A 20,189-nucleotide genomic window follows, 5' to 3' on the forward strand; every position below is an offset into this window, starting at 1 on the left:
TTTGTTTTTTTGCTATCCCACACTTCTAGTTCAAGTAAACAAGGTCTTAAACTTGGCTTTCAGTTTGGGGGGCAACACAAAGCACAGCACAAAAGCACCTTTTTTGCACGTGTGAATGGGATAGTAGGAAAAATAAAAACTATTACCAGTTCCAGGTAAGAAAAGGGATAATTGGTCCAGTCAAAAAGATTTGACTTCCTCCTTTGCCCATCAGACATGAATTTATGAAAAAACTCTAAAGGCTTAGGGTTTTTTTTACCTTAAAGTGATTGTAAAGGCAGAAGGGTTTTTTATCTTAATGCATTCTATGGAGCGCCAGTGGGGGACTCAAGAGGAGGAGGATCAGGGCTGCTCTGTGCAAAACCACTGCACGAGCAGTTAAGTATATTTGTTATTTAAAAAAAAAAATATATAAATAATAATTAAAAATAATGGTTTACAATCACTACATATTTTCCAAAATTAGTAGCTAATATTACCCCCTCCTAGCCCTTTAAGAGGTCTAAAAGCCAGCAGGCGGAGGCGGGCATTGGGGTCATGTAACCGCTGTGATTGCCTATCACAGCAGTCATATTATCGAAAAGCTCCCATTTGAAAGTATGCATCGGGAGAGATTACCAATCCACGCCAGCTACCTTGCTGGGAACGTGCAGGGAACACACTCTCAGCGTGGTTAAGTTGTAAAAACAGGGCTGCATAGATTCCGCTGCTCGGTGTCAAGGCTCATCCACTGAGGGGCTGAATATATGTGTACAGCTGGCGCCAAGGGGATAAGGAAGGTACTTTTTATGTCCTTAGATATGAGAAATTATATAAGTGACAAATTTAATGAAAGAGTTAAGTGAAAGCGATGGAAAAAAAAAGATACTTTTAAAAAAGGTACCCAAACATGACAAATTTTTATTAACATATCAAACTATATGAGCTCATTCACACCTACCCGTGTATGTTACCATGGTACACAGACAAAGAACAGTGTGAATTTAGCAATAAAAAAGTTCTATGGTCACATTATACATTTGAATTTTAGAATATAAGCAATGTAAAATAGCAATACAAACAGTTATTGCAATCCAAAAGAAGTTTATTTCAAAAATCTCCTTTATGGTGTGAGTGCTGCCAGTCTCCTGGCCATTTTTTTTTCCATCTCTTCCTGCATTCCTTGCATGCTTTGCAACTTCTCTATGGTTTACTTTTGATTTCTAAAGACTATCTATAACATGCCACCTTGCTGCCAGAAAGCAGCAATTTCTTTACAGACTGCAATCCAAAATGCCTCTTCTCAGCACCTCTGCAGCTTATGTAGCAGCCTCTGTGAATTATGTGACACAGCAGTGCAGATTCACTGGAACATAATTCAAGGGAAAAAAACGTATGGGATTCTTTAAAACTAAGTTTACAAAATGAAAGATCCTTCAGATAATTTAAATTCAATTTGGAAACTAATAGGATTTAAATACTGCAAATAATATTGACCATAGATACCTTTAAGAGGGACGCTGCTGCAGTTAAATTCAGCAGAAAAATCAAACAATACTTCCTTTTAGGTAATGTAACTAAAGTAAGATTTTATGCTATTTAAAAAAACTTCTCTGACAGAGAAATTCGAAAAACCATCTTCGATGTAAAGTGATAGTAAAGACGAATTCCAGGTATGGTATATTCTTACATAGTTATATTGGTCCAGCTTGGATTAATGTAACTATGTACAGAATCTCACAGGAGTACACCCCTCACATTTTTGTAAATATTTTATTATATCTTTTCATGTGACAACACTGAAGAAGTGACACTTTGCTACAATGTAAAGTAGTGAGTGTACAGCTTGTATAACAGTGTAAATTTGCTGTCCCCTCAAAATAACTCAACACAGTCATTATTGTCCAAACCGCTGGCAACAAAAGTGAGTACACCCCTAAAGTGAAAATGTTGGGCCAAATTAGCCATTTCCCTCCCCGATGTCATGTGACTCATTAATGTTACAAGGTTTCAGGTGTGAATGGGGAGCAGGGGTGTTAAATTTGGTGTTATCGCTCACACTCTCTCATACCGGTCACTGAAAGTTCAACATGGCACCTCATGGAAAAGAACTCTGAGGATCTGGAAAAAACCGAGCTGCAGCATGGTGGCCAAGACCATACAGCAGTGTAACAGGACAGGTTCCACTCAGAACAGGCCTAGCCATGGTCAACCAAAAAAGTTGAGTGCACATGCTTCGCGTCATATCCAGAGGTTGTCTTTGGCAAAAAGACGTATGAGTGCTGCCAGGATTGCTGCAGAGGTTGAAGGGGTGGGGGGCTCAGTCTGTCACTGCTCATGATCAGTCATATTTTTAACATCAACGCCAAAATTTCACGATTTCTGCCAGGGTATACAAATGTTTGAGCACAACTGTACATAGTTACATGGATAAAAGTTGGACCAATATAACTATGTAAAAATATACCATACCTGGAAATCATCTTTAAGATGTCAGTTTTTCTAAAGCCCTTTCAGAAGCTAATTATCACTTACTGAGTATACAGCTTCTTTATCTATTAATCCCTCCCTATGTTCTAGTTTAAATCGGTGCCATGACTGTTGCCCCAGTTTTCGTGCCTCAGGGTGGTTTCTTTCTCTTGCAGCATCCTATAGAGCCACCCTTGGATGCAGAAACTAGAGTTGTGTCTCCCTATGCTTTGTGTGCATTAATAGAAACACACATACCCATAACCTAGGGATAAGAATGCACTCCTCTGCTTCTCTCTCTTCTCCAAACTAACACTAACTGACCAATGTTCAGGGAAGCAGCACTGAGAAAGCCGGAGTAAACAGCTCTGAAAGTTGTAAACTGCAAGTGCTAGGGGAAGAATTTAACAAATAGCGTTTATTTTATCGTACTCAATGTCTAAAGCTAAATTGTTAAAGATTAATACGTTAAATGCTTTGTACACTTTCAAATGTTTTTGTCATTTTAATTAGATATTAATGTAGTTACAATCCCTGTATCATTTGCCTTACCATGTAATGATGCTTTTACGTGTTGTGGCTGCAGCTGGTCATGCCTGACAGAATTCCCTAGATCCATGTATTCATTCACCTAGCTTGTTCCTATTCACTACAAGGGACAGGCAAGTTCTCCGGCTCACAGCACCCAGTCCATTACAAATGTCTGAGTTTTAATGTGATTAAAAACACATCTCTTCCAGCACGGAGATCTCTGCTGGGTTGTGTATGTCAGATCTAATTACTTTCCCATTGAGCTCTGGAAGATTTTACCCACTTCATGATCAGGCCATTTTTTTGCTATTCCGCACTGCGCTACTTTAACTGACAATTGTGTGGTCATTCAACACTGTACCCAAACGAAAGTTGTATTATTAGACAAATAGAGGTTTCTTTTGGTGGTATTTGATCACCACTGTTTTTTTTTATTTTTTTGTAAATTAAAACGAAAAAAAAGGGCAAAAATTTAGAAAAAAAAACCCAATATTTTTTGCTTTATGCTATAAAACATATCCCATAAAAAAATCCCAATAAGTGTAAAAAGATTGATTTGCGTGAAACATATAGTGCCGACAAACTATGGTATATATTCTGGAATTTTTTTTTTATTTTTCTACTACTCATAGCGGAGCTCAAAATTTATAACTGGACTGCGATCTGACACGAACATCACCAGTGGCAATAATACAATGATCAGTGATACTACTATACATGGTCACTGTACTAATGACAATGGCTGAGAAGGGTTAACATTCTAGGAGTTAAATATGTGCCCAACTATGTATAATGTGTGTAAAGTGTGCTATGTTTACTAACTGATCTCTATGTTTTTAAAGCAGGGATGAGAAACACAGACCATTCCCTGTGTACAGAGCTCCATGTTGAATGTCAACACAAAGCTCTGGGCTGTGAATGTACACAGCCGATCAGCAGGTTCCAGGCGTGATCCATTGGCCAGGATTTGCCAAAGTGCTCAGGCTGTTGCTGGGGGGGGGGGGGGGGGGGTTATGCACGCGCCCTTAACCCAGAAGTAGGCAGCGTACGCCACTTTGCCCACTCGGCTGCTCATCCAAAGTACATTGCGGGTGGTCGCTAAGTAGCTATTTAGCTCTTAACTGAACCAGTACTAAGAGACCCAGGGATTGTGGGATATGTAGTTTCTTCACAGGAAGGGTCAGCGCTATAATTAGCAATTATAAAACTTACTTGCAGATTTTCCAGGCGCGACTGCACTTTTCTAGCTTGAATTTCCAGTTTCTTGTTTTGCTCACTTACTTCATTCAGCTGCAAAGACACAGAGAACACTTTATAGAATGCAGGATTTTATTCTGCAGATGGAAGCAACAGAGGGAAACCCCCCAAGGGGAAACGCACTTTAAAAAATTGCAGCATTAATAATGGAAATTTAAATGTAATGACTGCTTTTTCTGCACTCTGAAATTGAAAGTTAAAATGGTGCGTGCATTCATACATGCAAAACTGTGCCTTGTGGCTTTTTCTGGGAGGGTCATTCAGCTGCTGTGTGTGCAGAATTCCCTGTCACCTCATGGTCCCAGCTCTTCTGATCAAGCAGCTCAGAGGGCATAGGTTTTTCTCAGCTCCCTCTTAGCATGTCATTATATTCCTACATTTGCATAGGAGCCAGAGACATCACTGAACAGAACAGTGTGACTCCCCTTAGTCCTATACTATTTTCGTCCCTTCTCACTTGATAAAGGACTGCATTTAGTAAAACAAGTGACAAAAACCTGAAAAGGAACAGGAAAGAGGGAGGATTAGGGTGCGGAGAGAACCCCACACAGATTAACTTCTTGTAAGGGAATGACAACAACACATCCCTCAAATGATAGCATTCATTCACCACCTCCCATTATTGCTGTGGAACAAATTGCGCAAGATCGCATATAGATATTATGAAATGTGGATAATGCAAAAGAGCACACCAATTTTAACTTGCAATTTCAGAGTGTTTTCATTTAAAAGATACTTTAGCTCTCCTTGAAAAAAAATAAAAAACAAATCTGTTACAGCACAACCTTAAAATGGGGGGGAAAAAAAACAAAAACCTCCACAAACTTCACGATCTTAACCACTTCAATCCTGGGCACTTTCACCCCCTTTCTGCCCAGGCCAATTTTTCAGCGTTTAGCACTTTCGTACTTTGAATGACAATTGCACAGTAATGCAACACTGTACCCATATGAAATTTTTATAAATTTTTTTAGACAGAGCTTTCTCTTTAATGGCATTTAATCACCACTGGGTTTTTCTTTTTTTTGCTAAATGGAAAAATACTAAAAAAATTTGGGGAAAAAAAAAAAAAAAAAAAAAAAACACACGTTTTTTGTTTTGGTTATAAAATTTTGCAAATAAGTAATTTCTCTTGTTTACTGGTGTGTGCTGATGACGCTGTGCTGATGGGCACTGATAAGGAGGCACTGATGATCTGCACTAATGGGGCTGAATTGATAAGTATTGACAGCCTTGCTGGGTATTGGCTGTCCTCTCACACAGACAGCGCATGTGAGGAAAGCACTGCTGATAACCGACAAGTCTGTTTGCATGTGATCAGCTGTGATTGGACACAGATGATCACATGGTAAAGGACTGCCGTGATTGGACCTTTACTGCAATCAGTGATCAGCTGTTTCCAAAAGGACACAGCGGTCACAGAGCGTGCCAGATGCAAGCCCCAGAGGGCACACGTAAGGTGGGGTTCTGGGAGGGCCTCCTCCCATAACTGAAAACCTGCACTGTAGCCGTCTTTTAGCTATAGTACAGCAAGAATAGGTTCAACTTTGATTCACCAACACAGTCTCAAAATATCACTTACCATTAGTAACACCTAGCTAGGATTGGCACAACATAGTTTTATTTAAACTGCTATGTCCCAAACACCATTGTTAAAAAGTGAAAGTACAGCTACAACTATTTCTTTTTTGGATTTGGAAAGAGTAGGGGGTTAAAAACCTGTTGGGAAGTTTCCCCTTTACTTACTGCACAACAGAGAGGGTTGTTTCACATGGGCTTCAGCTTGTATTAGAGCAGTGTGAACAGCGAGCGTTGACAAAGAAATTGCAGAGCTTTCAGAAAGTTTTGTTGAAGATTTAAAGTACCATTAAACTCCTAAAGCCTGCTGAAGCCTATCAACAAGCGTCAAGAGTTTATTGGTACTTTAAAAGCTTCAACAAAGATTGCAGAGAGCTCTGCAAATGCTTTCTCAAAGCTTGATGTACACTGCTCTTCTACAAGCTGAGGCCTGTGTGAAAACAGGTTTAAAGTAAGAGGAAATCTCTAAAAAGTGAGGTGAATCCCCCTTTTAGACACTGATCACTAGATGATTTACCTTCAGCCCTTGTTTTGGGTAAAACTTTTACATTTTGGGTTTCCCATCGTTTTCTGTCTTAGCAAGCATGGTCACCAAGAGAGGGTGAATATCATTTGTGAAGACAAAGAATGCAATTAAAACATGACAGGTTTTTTTTAATCCTTCCCAATTCTATTAAAAAAAACAACAAATAAATACAGTTTTGTAAAAATATAGGTAGTTCATCTATAACTGCTTTGAATCTTGTATGGGCATGTACCCAAGCTGATTGAATGGTCAACTTGGGTACAACCAGCCTTTCGGATTTCACATGCAATTAATCACTGGCTCCCGGTGTTCTCCCGGCAGGGACGGCTTCCCTTGCCCTTCCTTGCTGGGAGAACACAATAGCTGTGCAGGAGGGATTCCCCCATCAAAACTAACTGTGTTGATGTGGGAATCAAGCGATTTTTGTTCATGCAAGAAAATCACTCTGTCTATAGCCTTGCCTTAATGGGTCAGGAGAGAACAATGAGGACTGACATTAATGGCTTTGTTTTGAAGAAAAATCTCTCTATTTGTGGTATTTTAGTTGCTCAGAAAGCATTAACGAAAAATGCAACAACATGACAGCCTGATAACTAGCATTTTCAAAAGTAGACCAGCAATGGCAGCTCTTTAAAATTCTGAACTTTGTACCAAACAGTAGAAGTGGTTTAAAATCAAGGGCCATTAGAATGCCTAAATTAACAATTGTACCTCTTCCACAATAAATTGGACAGGGCTTGGATATCGTTGTGGCTGTGCCCAGTCCCCTCAACTACATGACAGCACATCAAGATGCTCCTATTTCACAATGGGAATCAAGCTTTATCATATTTCAGACTACTAGTCCATAACATGGTGAGAAGGATGGGCTACAGACAGGTCTTTTTTGAAAACTTTTAGCAGGTATAATTGGAGACAAATGGCCCTTCAAAACTGTGTAGTTATCCCCAAAGAAAGGACATTTTTTTTCTAGGGATAAAGCATTTACACAGTTGTCCTATGTACACCAAGGACAACAACTAAAGCACAGCATAACCAGAGCATGAAACACTAATAAAGAGAACCAGTTTTTAGTCCACAGTATGTAAACCATACTCAGAAAGGTTTCAGATTGTCTTATCTTGTTCTGACCTGTAATGTAATGATTGGTGGGTCAGAGTTTATTCATCGGATCATAAGTATGATTAACAGAGGCTGTGTCTTGCCTGTTTTTTTAATGCGTCGTTCATTTCCTTCAAGGTGTCAAAAGAGGATTTTAGCCTTTTGTTTTCTTTAATCTTCTCTTTAAGAGCTTCTGACAGATGCTTTACCTCTGCATCATGCTGCTATAAAGCAAAGAATAACAAGTGTGAGAGATGGCTTTAACTGTATATTTGCTAAACAAAGAATTTCAGCTTGACTTTTTACACACTTCTTTTTTTACAGATCTTGTTTTTGATCAGTTGTGTATCAAATAAGAGACTTTTTTGTTTTAGCGCCGGTTCACATTGCAGCGACGCTACTTCGCACCGCGACCTCGGAGCGGCCGCCACGGACTTCATAACATTGAAGTCTATGGCGGTCGCCTCCGGGTCGCCCCAAAGAAGCATCCGGACCCTTTTTCTAGGTCGGAGCGACTTGTGTCGCTCCTATTAGAACGGGTCCGCAGCTTCCCTATGGGAGGCGACCTGGTCGTCTCACAGGTCGCCCTAGTGTGAACCGGCACTTACAAGTATGATAAAAAAATATATCAAATAAAAATTTGAAACACTTTACAAAATAAATAAATGATGAAATGAAATTTCACAGAATATACACAATAGTGATTTCACATTTATTCTGGACACACTGCTTTAATGTATATCATTTTATGCGCTGCAATAACGTATATTATGTTATTCGCTGTTATATTATAAAAATTACCCATGACGATGAACACCCCTTTAAAAGAGTCGCTCCATGAAAAATGCATTCTAGAATTAAAATCAATCACAGTAAAATGTGTACATAAAGTATCAAGCAAGCACAAATAGGATATTACTATTCTTGAAAAGGCTATCATGTATGCAATCCCTCCTTACAGGCTGGGCATACAAGGCACGATTTTAGCAATTCCTGTTTTCGAGTTATCCATTTCTGTAAAGCAAGCACAAGCTCTAATTTGCATCACCTTCATATCTTTGGCAGGAAAAGGCAGTGTGCCGACTTTCAAGTCCAAACACACCACTGTCAGTCCTCAGGATGCCATGTACTGCACTACATAAACAGCTAATAGATCACATGCTCTTTGCAAGACATACCAATGTGGAAATATTTAGAGGCGCTTTGCAACTTGATTTATTTCTGAAAGTGTTTCAAGATCTTTGCACTGGAAAAAGACATACCTTTTATTTTGGGGCATATGGTACACAAACTCTTTTTGATGTGCTTTATTTAGGAATTGTTACTAAAGCTGGTGGTCACACCATGGAAACAAGGCCATGCTCAAAGAAAAATTAAGACAGACAATCCATGAAGTTTACAGTAAGAGTATGGTTCCTGATTATTCAAGTTCACATGCGTTGGATGTTTATGGTGACGTACTTTCATGTTCTCCCTTGATATGACCTGAATTGGTTTATACACATGTTGTACTGTATGTTCCTTCTTTATTTGTTTAAATAAAGTTGAATTTGAAAAAATGTGAAAAATTATTGAATGAACTAAGACAATTGATAGATAACACAGGCATTATCAAGATTTTTCTTAGGATATCAGCAAGCAGGGCAAAACATAAAACATTGATAAGCTGACTTTCATATAACAACACCTAATCAAAGAACAAAAAATAAAACCATTATTATGATAAATAGCTTCACAACAGATGTGCTGGGTGTTTTCATGTAAGAAAAAAAAAAAAAAAACAAATCTCTGTTTTCATGCTGCAATAGATATCACAATCTGGAATAAAATACAGCACATAAACATTCAAAAACACTGAACACACAAAAACAATACATAAAGGCCAGAAACTACACACCACAAGGGCCAGGAAGGGAAGGAAAACGGAATTTTTGTAAAATCTTGGTGTTAGATAGGAAAGTGCGCTGATTCGGATTAGGGTGTGCCGCTACCTTAGAGTGAATGATGTGGAATGTGTAAAAAATCAGGTGCGCTACCCAAATGTGTATATGGAAATACAACAATAGTGTAAAAAATATACTATTATGGAATAAATAAAGAAACAATACAAATCGTGCTAACAAAATAGTCCGAAATGTGACTGGTGAAACACCAATGTGCAATAAACGTCCATATTAAAAGTCCATAAATAAAGGTGCAAATGTGGCACTTTTTGGCAGGATCGCTTACCATCAGGTTTCTGTTTGGGTCGGTTCCTCTTGGACACAAGCAACTACAGCAACCATCCTAGAGCCCAGCAATTCCCGGCAGGATCACTCATCAATATTACTCCAAGCTTCTTGTCTGGCTTTTGTCCGGTAAGAGTCTAGGGAGCACGAGTGTGGTAGAGTGCCTTCTGAGTTTTTTTTTGGGAATCCCTCCACCTGGTTGCATGACCCCTGGAGCGGTCACATCCGTATATGCCCTTAAAATTCAACTTTTGGTAAGAGGCTAAGCTGGTGGTGGGACCTTGCACCTTCCAATCACAGTTCACATCTTCCTGAGTTTGAAGTTTATGTCACCACATTTGCACCTTTATTTATGGACTTTTAATATGGACGTTTATTGCACATTGGTGTTTCACCAGTCACATTTCGGACTATTTTGTTAGCACGATTTGTATTGTTTGTAAAATCTTACCTGTAAAATTCCTTTCTCTGAGTCCTCCGACAGTCGCCGCCACTTCATAATCATCACTAATGGGGTAATTGACCTTTGCTCTGCAGGAGTAGCTAGGCAACAAAATTTGTTAATATCAAAGCTTTTAGCATATCACACCCCTAGGGGGTGGTCCCCTCAGTCAATACCTCCCTGCTTCCTGCATTCCCAACTCAGTTTCAGTAGCATAGCAGTAGAGTACATGAACAAACCCCAAAAGAGGGGCGGGGGCGGCGACTGTCGGAGGACTCAGAGAAAGGAATTTTACAGGTAAGATTTTACAAAAATTCAGTTTTCTCTTACGTCCTCCGACAGTCGCCGCCACTTCATAATCATCACTAATGGGGACGTCCCAGAGCAGTGTAGACATGAGGGGTGGGAAAAACGTAGCCGCGCCTAAAGCAACGCAGTACCCACATCAGAAAAAAAGGAACCTTACCAAAGTAAGAAAACCAACTGGGCAACAGGAAAAAAAAAAAAACGCGCTCAACAGGAGCAACAACCCAGGAAAAACAAGTAACCTAGGGATAAAAACATCCCAACAGCCAAGGACCCAAACAAGGGACCCTAAGGCACTGCCGCACTAAGAACTTTACGGCCAAAGGAAGCATCTGCCGATGCCTGAACATCCACCTTGCAGAATTTGGAGAAGGTGTGAACGGACGACCAAGTCGCCGCCTTACACACCTGGGCCACAGAAGCCCGATTAGGACAGGCCCAAGACGTACTCAGAGATCTGGTAGAGTGCGCCCTCACAGGTAAGGGAGGAACCTTTCCCTTCAAAGCATAGGCCTGCTCAATGGTCTGTCTGATCCATTTGGCGATGGTAGAAGCCGACGCCGCCATGCCCTTCCGAGGTCCCTCTGGAAGGACGAATAGGGAATCCGACTTGCGAAAGGGCTTAGTCGATGCCAGGTAAACCCTGATCGCCCGAACAACATCCAAAGAATGCAAAGCCACCTCCTTCGCATGTTTAGGCTTCGCGCAAAGCGAAGGCAAGACAATGTCCTCATTGAGGTGAAATTCCGAGATCCTCTTCGGAAGAAAAGACGGGTTGGGTCGCAAGACCACCTTATTCAAGTGAATCACCAAATAGGTAGAGCTGCAGGACAGAGCTGCCAGCTCCGACACTCTGCGAGCCGAAGTGATCGCCACCAAAAAGGCAACCTTCTTGGACAACAGAGACAACAAGATCTCCCTGATCTTTTCAAAGGGAGCATGTTGCAACACGGACAGAACAAGGTTCAAGTCCCATGGAGGCAAAGGCTCCCTCCTAGGAGGGACCAGGTGTCGCACCCCTTGAACAAAAGTGCTAACCAAAGAGTTAGACGCTACAGGGCGTTGAAAGAGAACGGCCAGCGCAAAAATCTGACCCTTAATCATGGCCAACGCCAAACGCTGGTCCACGCCCGTTTGAAGGAAAGCCAACACTCTCGATACCGAGTACGAGCGAGGGGAATACCCCCTGGACTCACACCAGGCAAAATACGCCTTCCAAGTACGGTAGTAAACCTTCCCCGAAGAGGCTTTTCTAGCCTTGATCAAAGTGGGAATGACCTCAGGGGAGAGACCCCTATCCTTCAGGACCTGGTTTTCAACAGCCAGGCCATTAAAGCCAGTGACTGTAAAGCAAGATGGAATATCGGCCCTTGAGACAGGAGATCTTCCCGAAGTGGCAGGCGCCACAGAGCGTCGACCGCCAGATTCACGAGGTCTGCGTACCAAGACCGGCGAGGCCAGTCTGGCTCCACCAGAATCACCGCGTGCGGTTCGGAGGCCAATCTGCGAAGGAACCTGGATAGCAGCTGAATCGGTGGAAAGGCATACATCAGACGATACTGATGCCAGGGCGCCACTAACGCGCCTGATGCGTCTGCCCGAGGATCGCGCGTCCTTGCCACGAACCTTTCCACCTCGTTGTTTAGACGAGACGCGAACAGGTCCACATCTGGTGAACCCCACTTCGCGCACAACATCTGGAAGACATCCGGGTGAAGGGACCATTCCCCCTGGTCCAAGGTCTGGCGACTCAGATAATCCGCCTGCCAGTTCTCCACCCCCGGAATGTGAACTGCCGTTATCGCCGGGACGTGTGTCTCGGCCCAAGACAGAATGGCGGCCACTTCCCAAGCCGCGCGGGCACTCCTGGTGCCCCCTTGGTGGTTGATGTAGGCCACCGCTGTGGCATTGTCCGTCTGCACCCGAACCGGACGGCCCTGAAGCCTGCCCGTCCAACGCAGAAGGCAGAGATTTATCGCTCGCAATTCCAGAATGTTGATCGGAAGGGAGGATTCCTCCTCCGACCAAGTTCCCTGGGCGGACAGAATGCCCAGAACACCACCCTAGCCCGACAGGCTGGCATCCGTGGTGATCACCGTCCACGACAAGGGACGAAAGGACTTGCCCCCCGACACCGCCGGGGACTGGAGCCACCACAGAAGATCCCTTCTGGTGCGTTGGCTCAATGAGATCCTCAGATCCAGGAACTGTGGACGCCCGTCCCACTTCGCCAGAATCTCCGCCTGGAGACCCCGTGTGTGGAACTGGGCGAAGGGAATCGCCTCGAAAGCCGAGACCATCAATCCCAGACACCTCATACACGTTCGGAGGGACGAGCACTGATTGTCCCTGAGGGACTTGACTTCGTCCTGAAGCGTCCGGAGCTTGTCTTCCGGCAGGAAGACCTTCGCTCGAAGAGTCCAGGATCATCCCCAGGTAGGGAAGACGAACCGACGGACACAGCGTTGACTTCGGAAAATTTATCGTCCAACCAAACTCCTGCAGAGTCTGCATCGTGATGGACAGGTCGTTCACCAGGCCCTCACTGGTCGCAGACCGAATCAGGATATCGTCCAGATACCCCAAGACAGAAACGCCCTGGGCTCTCAATAAAGCCAGGACCGGCGCAAGCACCTTGGTGAAAACCCGCGGAGCCGAAGCGAGACCAAAGGGTAACGCCACGAATTGGTAATGATCCTCCGCAATGGCAAATCGAAGGTACCTCTGGTGACCCTCGAAAATGGGGATGTGAAGATACGCATCCTTCAAGTCGATGGAGGCCATGAATTCCCCCGGACTCAGGGCAGCCACCACTGATCGCAGGGATTCCATGCAGAACTTGCGAACCCGCACAAAGCAGTTCAGAGCTTTCAAGTCCAGAATCGGACGAACCTTGCCCTCCTTTCTGGACACAGTGAACAGATTGGAATAGAACCCCCGAAATCTGTCCCGATGAGGCACCGGAACCACCACTCCCTGGGCCCGCAGGTCCCGCACCGCCAGGTGCAGATCCCGCAAGCGCTCCAGAGACAGCTGAAGATTTGAGGGAAAAAATCTGCTCGCCGGCCGAGAGAGAAACTCGATCTTGTATCCAGATCGAACGATTTCCTGAACCCACCTGTCCCGAATGCGGTCCAGCCAGGTTTGAAGAAAACCGAGCAAACGTCCCCCCACCCCAGAACTGGGTGAGGGCGCCCCTTCAGGCCGTATTAGAATGGGCGGCGGACCCGGACTGGCCGGACTTCTGCTTACCTGCCCACGGCTTCCTCTGGGAACCTTGGCCCTTGAAGGGCTTGCCCTTATAGTGCGACTGAAAGGCACGAAAGGACCCCTGAGAGGGCCTAAACGAGGCATTCTTCTTACCACGAACAGACTTATTCTTGTGAGTTTGGGGCAAGAGAGTGCTCTTACCCCCGGAAATTCCCTTTATCAGAGTATCCAAAGACTCGCCAAAAAGACGAGATCCCGCGTAGGGCAAATTAGCTAAAGTCTTGCGAGAAGATTGGTCAACAGACCAACATTTCAGCCATATCAGGCGACGGTTCAACACCGCCACACTAGAGAGACGCGCAGCCAAAAGGGACTAAATCTAAGTCCGCATCACACAAATACATGACACCCTGATGAATTTGATCCACCATAGCCAACGTTGTCGGCGGGGCAGAGTCAGCCACCAGGATGCGCCTAAGCACCTGCGTCCAATCCGCAATAGCCTGGGCTGCCATAATGGAAGCAAAAACAGGTTTAGCAAAGAACCAACAACCGTATAAGCATGACGGGCCAGAGATTCCATTCTCCTGTCCGTAGGGTCCCAAAACACCGGGGTATCCTCAGCAGGGATGGCAGTGGATTTATTCAAAACCGCTACCGCTTGATCCACCTGAGGCGGCACACACCAACGCTCATCAGTGGTGGGTGTAAAGGGATAACGCAGCTTGAAACTACTTGGCACAGCAAAAGGCTTCTTTAAATTGCGCCATTGCTCATCAACAGCGCGCTGAAATTCCGCAGAGCAAGGAAAAACCTGCGACGTTTTGCGTTTCCTTTGCGTCCCATAAGAGGACATCAAAGCAGGAGGACATGGTTCATCCTCCAAATGCAGTGTTTGCTTGATAGAAGCAACCAACTCATCCATGAGTGCAAGCTCTTCAGACGAGCCAGGGGGAGAATTATCAATCCCTTCTACCTCAGCCTCCCCCTCAGACCCTCCAAGGTCTAGAGATGAGCGAGACCCCGAGAAGGGTACTCCAGCCATAGCATCCCCATCGCCCTCTGAATCAGAGGAAATAGACACTCTGGGCCGTTTTGCGGATCGATCAGACACCAGCATCTGCACCTGAGCAGCCAAGTTCGCCACAATAGCAGCCAGATCAGCCCCCTCGGGGGATGCAGCAGCCCCTTGGCCCCCCACCAAGGTGGGAGGAAACTTGCAATCCTGAGAATCCATGCCCCAGCAATAGTAGAAAAAAGGAGTACTGCCCCTTTAAGACCGCAGCGAGCGTAGCCCACCGCACACTACTGAATACACCGACCCCCAATGGGATAAGGACACTGGGCAAGGAATACAGGAAAAAGGAAAGGTAAAAACCTGGAGAGATCACACAGGCTGCTGCCACCGATCGCTGTCCCAGAGCAAAAGGAAGTGATGCAATGACTGACCGCCCTATAAGCCTATGCAGGCTACACAAACATGGCCGCTCGGCTGAGGATTCCTTAGGCAATGAGAAAATGGTGCCGACATGTGGCCTGATCGATCGCCGCCAAAAAGGCGGCGTTTGGCGCCAAAACACTGCGCCGTACCACACAGAACCGGCCACCATATTTTGCCGCAAAAAAATGGCGGGCCGCAGTAGCGACCGCCGCACAGCATGTCTAAGCCCAGACTGCCCCATGCTTTCACACAGCAGAGCGGGAGACCCCCCGCGGGAGACCCCCCCCCCTCCCCGCAGCCCACAGAAAAGCAGCTATTCCACACAGGAATCTGACAGGGAGCTCAGCATTTCACACAGACATGCAGGGTCACACAGTCCCAGACTGACACCCAAAACAGACAGGTCCCCACATAGATTTTTCACTTACCAGTCCGGATGGCGTGGGGAGCCTGCTCCAGCGACCAAACCGCTGCACTGAGGACAGGGAGTGTCGCAGCCAGGACGCAGTGGAACTGCGGTGCGAAACCGCAATGGCGTCCAGTGAGGTAGCCACCTCACAGGCAGCATCCCTGCATCAAACAGGGATGGGTCGTTCAATATGCCAGGGAAACCTGAGCTGAACGCTCAATGGCAGGCTGGGAAGTTCCTGGCCCTGAACCCTGGGATCCAGGGTGGCCAGACCGAGACCCAGCACCGCATGATCTTCTTCATCCGAAGAAACTAAACTAATGCTGAATAAAAGAACAGCTAAGCACAAGAAAGAGAAAAATACTCAAAATAAAAATCAAAAAGAAGATAGAAGGCTGAGACAGAAAGCCCCAGCACAGTATCAGCCTGCTACTCCTAAGCTAGGCATTAGAAACTGAGTTGGGAATGCAGGAAGCAGGGAGGTATTGACTGAGGGGACCACCCCCTAGGGGTGTGATATGCTAAAAGCTTTGATATTACTGGTGGGGGCGTGGCCTGGAGCGGCATGGAGTAGGACGTGAGTGAGAGCAGCTCCGCCGGCGTATACTCCTTATCACAAATATCCTGCACCCCGAGATCCTCTCTGCCTCCCCGATATCGCCGGTCACCCTCTGGACCGTCCGCAGCATGTCGCCGCCCAAAAAAACGGCGGACACGGCCGCCAAGTTGGACAAATACCGCCGCACAGAGAAGGACTCCCAGTCCCAAGATGGCGCCCAGGCGGGAGCGGAGGCGAGCGCGGCGGGAGCCGACACTGCAAAGGTGCTTGAGGCTATTTCACAGTGCCAGGCTTCCTTGACCTCACGGATTGAGGAGGTGAAGATTGACATCTCCCTGGTCCGCCAAGATCTCCAGGCGGTGCGGGAGAGGGTGACTGAGGCGGAGCAGAGGATAAGCACTGTGGAGGACTCCCTGCCCCCCCCTGCAAAATGCTTCTGATCGCCTCCAGCTACAGGTCACCCAGCTCCTGCTCAAGCAAGCTGATATAGAAAACAGGCTGCGGAGGTGTAATATCAGGCTTATAGGATTGCCTGAGGGGGCAGAAGGAGCTCACCCGTCAGACTTTTTAGAAAAACTCCTGATTGACACATATGGCCGTGAAGCCTTCTCTCCTACTTTTGTGGTGGAGAGGGCCCACCGCCTGTCTGGCAGACCACCGCCGCAGGGAGCGCTCCCCCCGCACCTTCATAGCTAAACTCCTGAATTTCCGGGACAGGGATGCTGTGCTCCGTCTCAGCAGGGAGAAGGGCAATATCCCCTTTGGGAATGGAAGACTGGCAATATTCCCTGACTTTTCGGCGGAGGTTCAGAAAAAACGGAAAACATTTATTGAAGCAAAACGTAGGCTCCGCATAAAGAACATCAGGTACGCCATGCTGTTTCCTGCCCGTCTCCGTGTGGAGGGAGACGATAGAGTGCACTTCTTTGACGATCCAGAAGCTGCTATTTCCTGGCTGGAGCATCTTGAGGCTCGAGGTTGACCATGCCTCGTGCCTCTTCCCCCCTTCTCTTATGGCAGAATCTCCCCGGATCTATTGGACTCCTTCATTGTTCCCCTTTCACTTGCTCTGAATTACTGTCTTCGCTTATCCCCCCGGGCCCTCTGGCTCCTGGCCTGGAGCTGCGGTCGTGTCGGAGGGTGTTTGGAACTATTTGGAACTGACTTGGCTCACGGGCTGGGAGGCCCACGACCCTCCTTTATCCCTTTGATTCACCTAGCCGGACGCAAGTACTATTTTTTGTTGTTCTCCTAGTTCATCTACACCCGGCATGGACACTCCCATCCGTACAAGCCGGTGGAGCATCTGGAATCTCTCACTGTTTGTCCTATATGCATGTCTTGCTACCCAGCGAAGTTTCGCTCTCCATGTTCGCCTATGTTAGGCGCTTTCCCCAACCTCCCCTCTGTCACGGCACCGGGTGGCAGGGGTGGTATTTCCACTACACCGGTGCACCACTGTGCCCCTTGCTTCTACTGGAATATTTTGCTGCTCCTCTTTTTTTTTTCTTTTCTTTATTTTCCTGTTGGTGGGCCCCTTTTTTGGGTCGCGCCAGGTGATTGATTGGGTTGGGTTCTCGAAAGCCCGCACCAGTTGGGGTAGGTGCAGGGCGGGGAGGGTGGGTGAGTTGTCTTTATTGTTGATGTATGTCATGTTACATTTTTTCTCGAGCACTATGCAACGCATTATAATACCTGTATTGTATGTTTCTTTAAAGCTGGGTGTAATTTTGACCTCTCTTACTGCTGCTATGTGGTTCCCAGATATGGTACTGTCGGGTGGTGGATTGGGTCGAACGGAATCCCCGGAGCTCCTGCAAGCTGTCCCATTAGCCCCATCCTATGGCGCACCTTAAATTCCTTACCTGGAACGTCCGGGGCATGAGAGATAAACTTAAACGGTCGGCGGTGTTTGACATCCTAAAACGCCTCAGGGCCGATATTATAGTTCTGCTCGAGACCCATCTTGATGGTGCTCTCCAAAGGGCGCTGAAGCGCCCGTGGATAGGCTGGACGTTCCAATCCCTGTTCACTTCCCACTCCCGTGGAGTGGCGATTTTGGTCGCCAAATCAGTGCATTTTGAGCTCCGGGGGTCCTCAGTAGACCCACTGGGAAGATATGTGTTTTTGGACGTACTGCTACATGGTGAACCCTATTTGCTGCTGGCCTATGTACCCCCACCTTTTGCGGCCACTATATTACTAGAGGGTCTGGACTTCATGATGTTGCACCCCCGTACACCAGCAATCTGGCTTGGGGATTTTAACAACACCATGAACCCCGGTCTAGACAGGTTACACACCTCCGGGCCTGCACAGCCCCAACCCACGACCACCAGATTTGCCCGCCTTATGGCAGAATTTAATTTGCTAGATACCTGGAGGGTTAGGTATCCCTCCCTCAGGGCATACTCATGCTTCTCGGCAGCTCATAATTCTATGTCCCGTATAGATTTCATTTTTATTTACCCCTTTTTGCTCCCCAGACTTTTGGACGTAGGCTTTTCGGCCCGTAGTCTCTCCGACCATAGCCCCTATTGGGTCACGCTTAAGATTCAGTGTGAACGAGTTCGGCCGGCGTGGCGGCTGAACCCGTTTTGGCTCTCCCTCATCCCTGAGGGGACTGACCTGGCCGCCGTGTGGCAACAATTTTTTGCTGAAAATGGTGGTTCGGCCTCACCCTTGGTGGTCTGGGAGACCTTCAAGCTACATGCTCGGTCGACCCTGACGACCACTATCAATGCCATTGAATCGGACTCTGCCCGGGCTTACGCTGAAGCCACCGGGGCCCTGACAGTCGCGGAGGCGGCGTTTGCGGCTGACCCGACTCCGGCTGGAGCGGATCAATTAAAACTTTTGACTAGAGTAGTGGAACAACTGGATTTTGAGAAGGCTCGCAGGTCCCTTTTTTCCAGAAACAAAAGTTATATGAGCATGGCGAACGCGCGGGCAAACTTTTAGCATATCTGGTTCATAGTAATGACAGACCTCCAGTGGTAATCACCCTACACTCCCCCCATGGTCCCCCCATTTCTGACCCTGGGAGGGTGGCAAGCTGCTTCCGGGACTTCTTCCGAGACCTGTACACCTCCACTGCCCCGGTTGATGACTCACCAATCCTACCGTTCTTGTCCCCAGACGTTCTCCCCCAACTGACGGCTGACCAGCTGACTCTCTTGGAGGCCCCGCTGACACAGGATGAGATCCTAGAGGCTATGGCCAGGTTCCCTAGGTCCAAGGCACCGGGTATGGATGGCCTGCCTATAGAGTTTTACTCCACTTACTCCGATGTACTGGTGCCACACTTACTGACTATGTTTGAACATGCCTTTGAAACTTCCACACTGCCTCCTTCCCTACGGGAAGCGTTAATTGTGCTTATCCCCAAGCCGGGTAAAGACCCCCACCAGCCTGCCTCCTACCGCCCGATCTCTCTACTTCAGGTAGACGTCAAGATACTGGCCAAGGTCCTTTCGATCAGACTTAAAGTTATTTTGTCTTTAGTCCATGCAGACCAGTCGGGTTTTATGCCGGGCAGGAACACCTCCTTCAACCTGAGGCGCCTGTTCATGAACCTTCAGGCCACTCATGATAATGCTGGCTCCAGAGTCGTGGTGTCCTTGGACACGACAAAGGCCTTCGATTCGGTTGAATGGGGCTTCCTGTGGCGGTGCCTGGAGGGATATGGCTTTGGCCCAAACTTCATCCGTTGGGTTCGTGTTCTATATCAGGCTCCGATGGCTAAGGTTTCGGGCCAACGGGTGTACGTCGGCTGGATTCCCCCTCACCAGGGGTACCCGGCAGGGTTGCCCCCTCTCTCCCCTTCTCTACGCGTTGGTGGCCGAGCCGCTGGCGATCGCGATACGGTCACACCCTGACATACATGGACTTAGAGTGGGCGCCCTGGAGGAAAAAATTGGTATGTATGCCGATGGTACACTGCTATACCTGGCCGACCCGGGCGCCTCCCTCTCCGTCGCTCTCACCTTTATTGAGCAATTTGGTCGTTACTCTGGTTTAAAAATTAACTGGGACAAATCTCAAATCTTGCCTATCGACGATATATCCTCTTTCCCCATTGACCCGCTCTTTCCACTTCAGGTGGTGCCCCGTATTAAATATCTGGGGATCCTGGTGACCAACTCCCCGGGCG

At 46.6% G+C, this 20,189-nt stretch overlaps 1 protein-coding gene across 1 annotated transcript in view; it reads right to left on the bottom strand.

The window, feature by feature from the left end:
* The window catches only part of CCDC138 (coiled-coil domain containing 138), a 79,087-nt gene that overhangs the window by 28,484 nt on the left and 30,414 nt on the right, over positions 1 to 20,189 (bottom strand). The window contains exons 6-7 of the mRNA XM_082244725.1: positions 7,546 to 7,665; positions 4,192 to 4,269 (exon numbers count right to left, since the gene is read on the bottom strand). Of these exons, the coding sequence (XP_082100851.1) occupies positions 4,192 to 4,269; positions 7,546 to 7,665 (198 nt within the window). The remainder of the gene's footprint in view (positions 1 to 4,191; positions 4,270 to 7,545; positions 7,666 to 20,189) is intronic.

Source organism: Pelophylax lessonae, assembly GCF_965119305.1.
Source record: "Pelophylax lessonae genome assembly, chromosome: 2".
Classification (NCBI taxonomy): domain Eukaryota; kingdom Metazoa; phylum Chordata; class Amphibia; order Anura; family Ranidae; genus Pelophylax; species Pelophylax lessonae.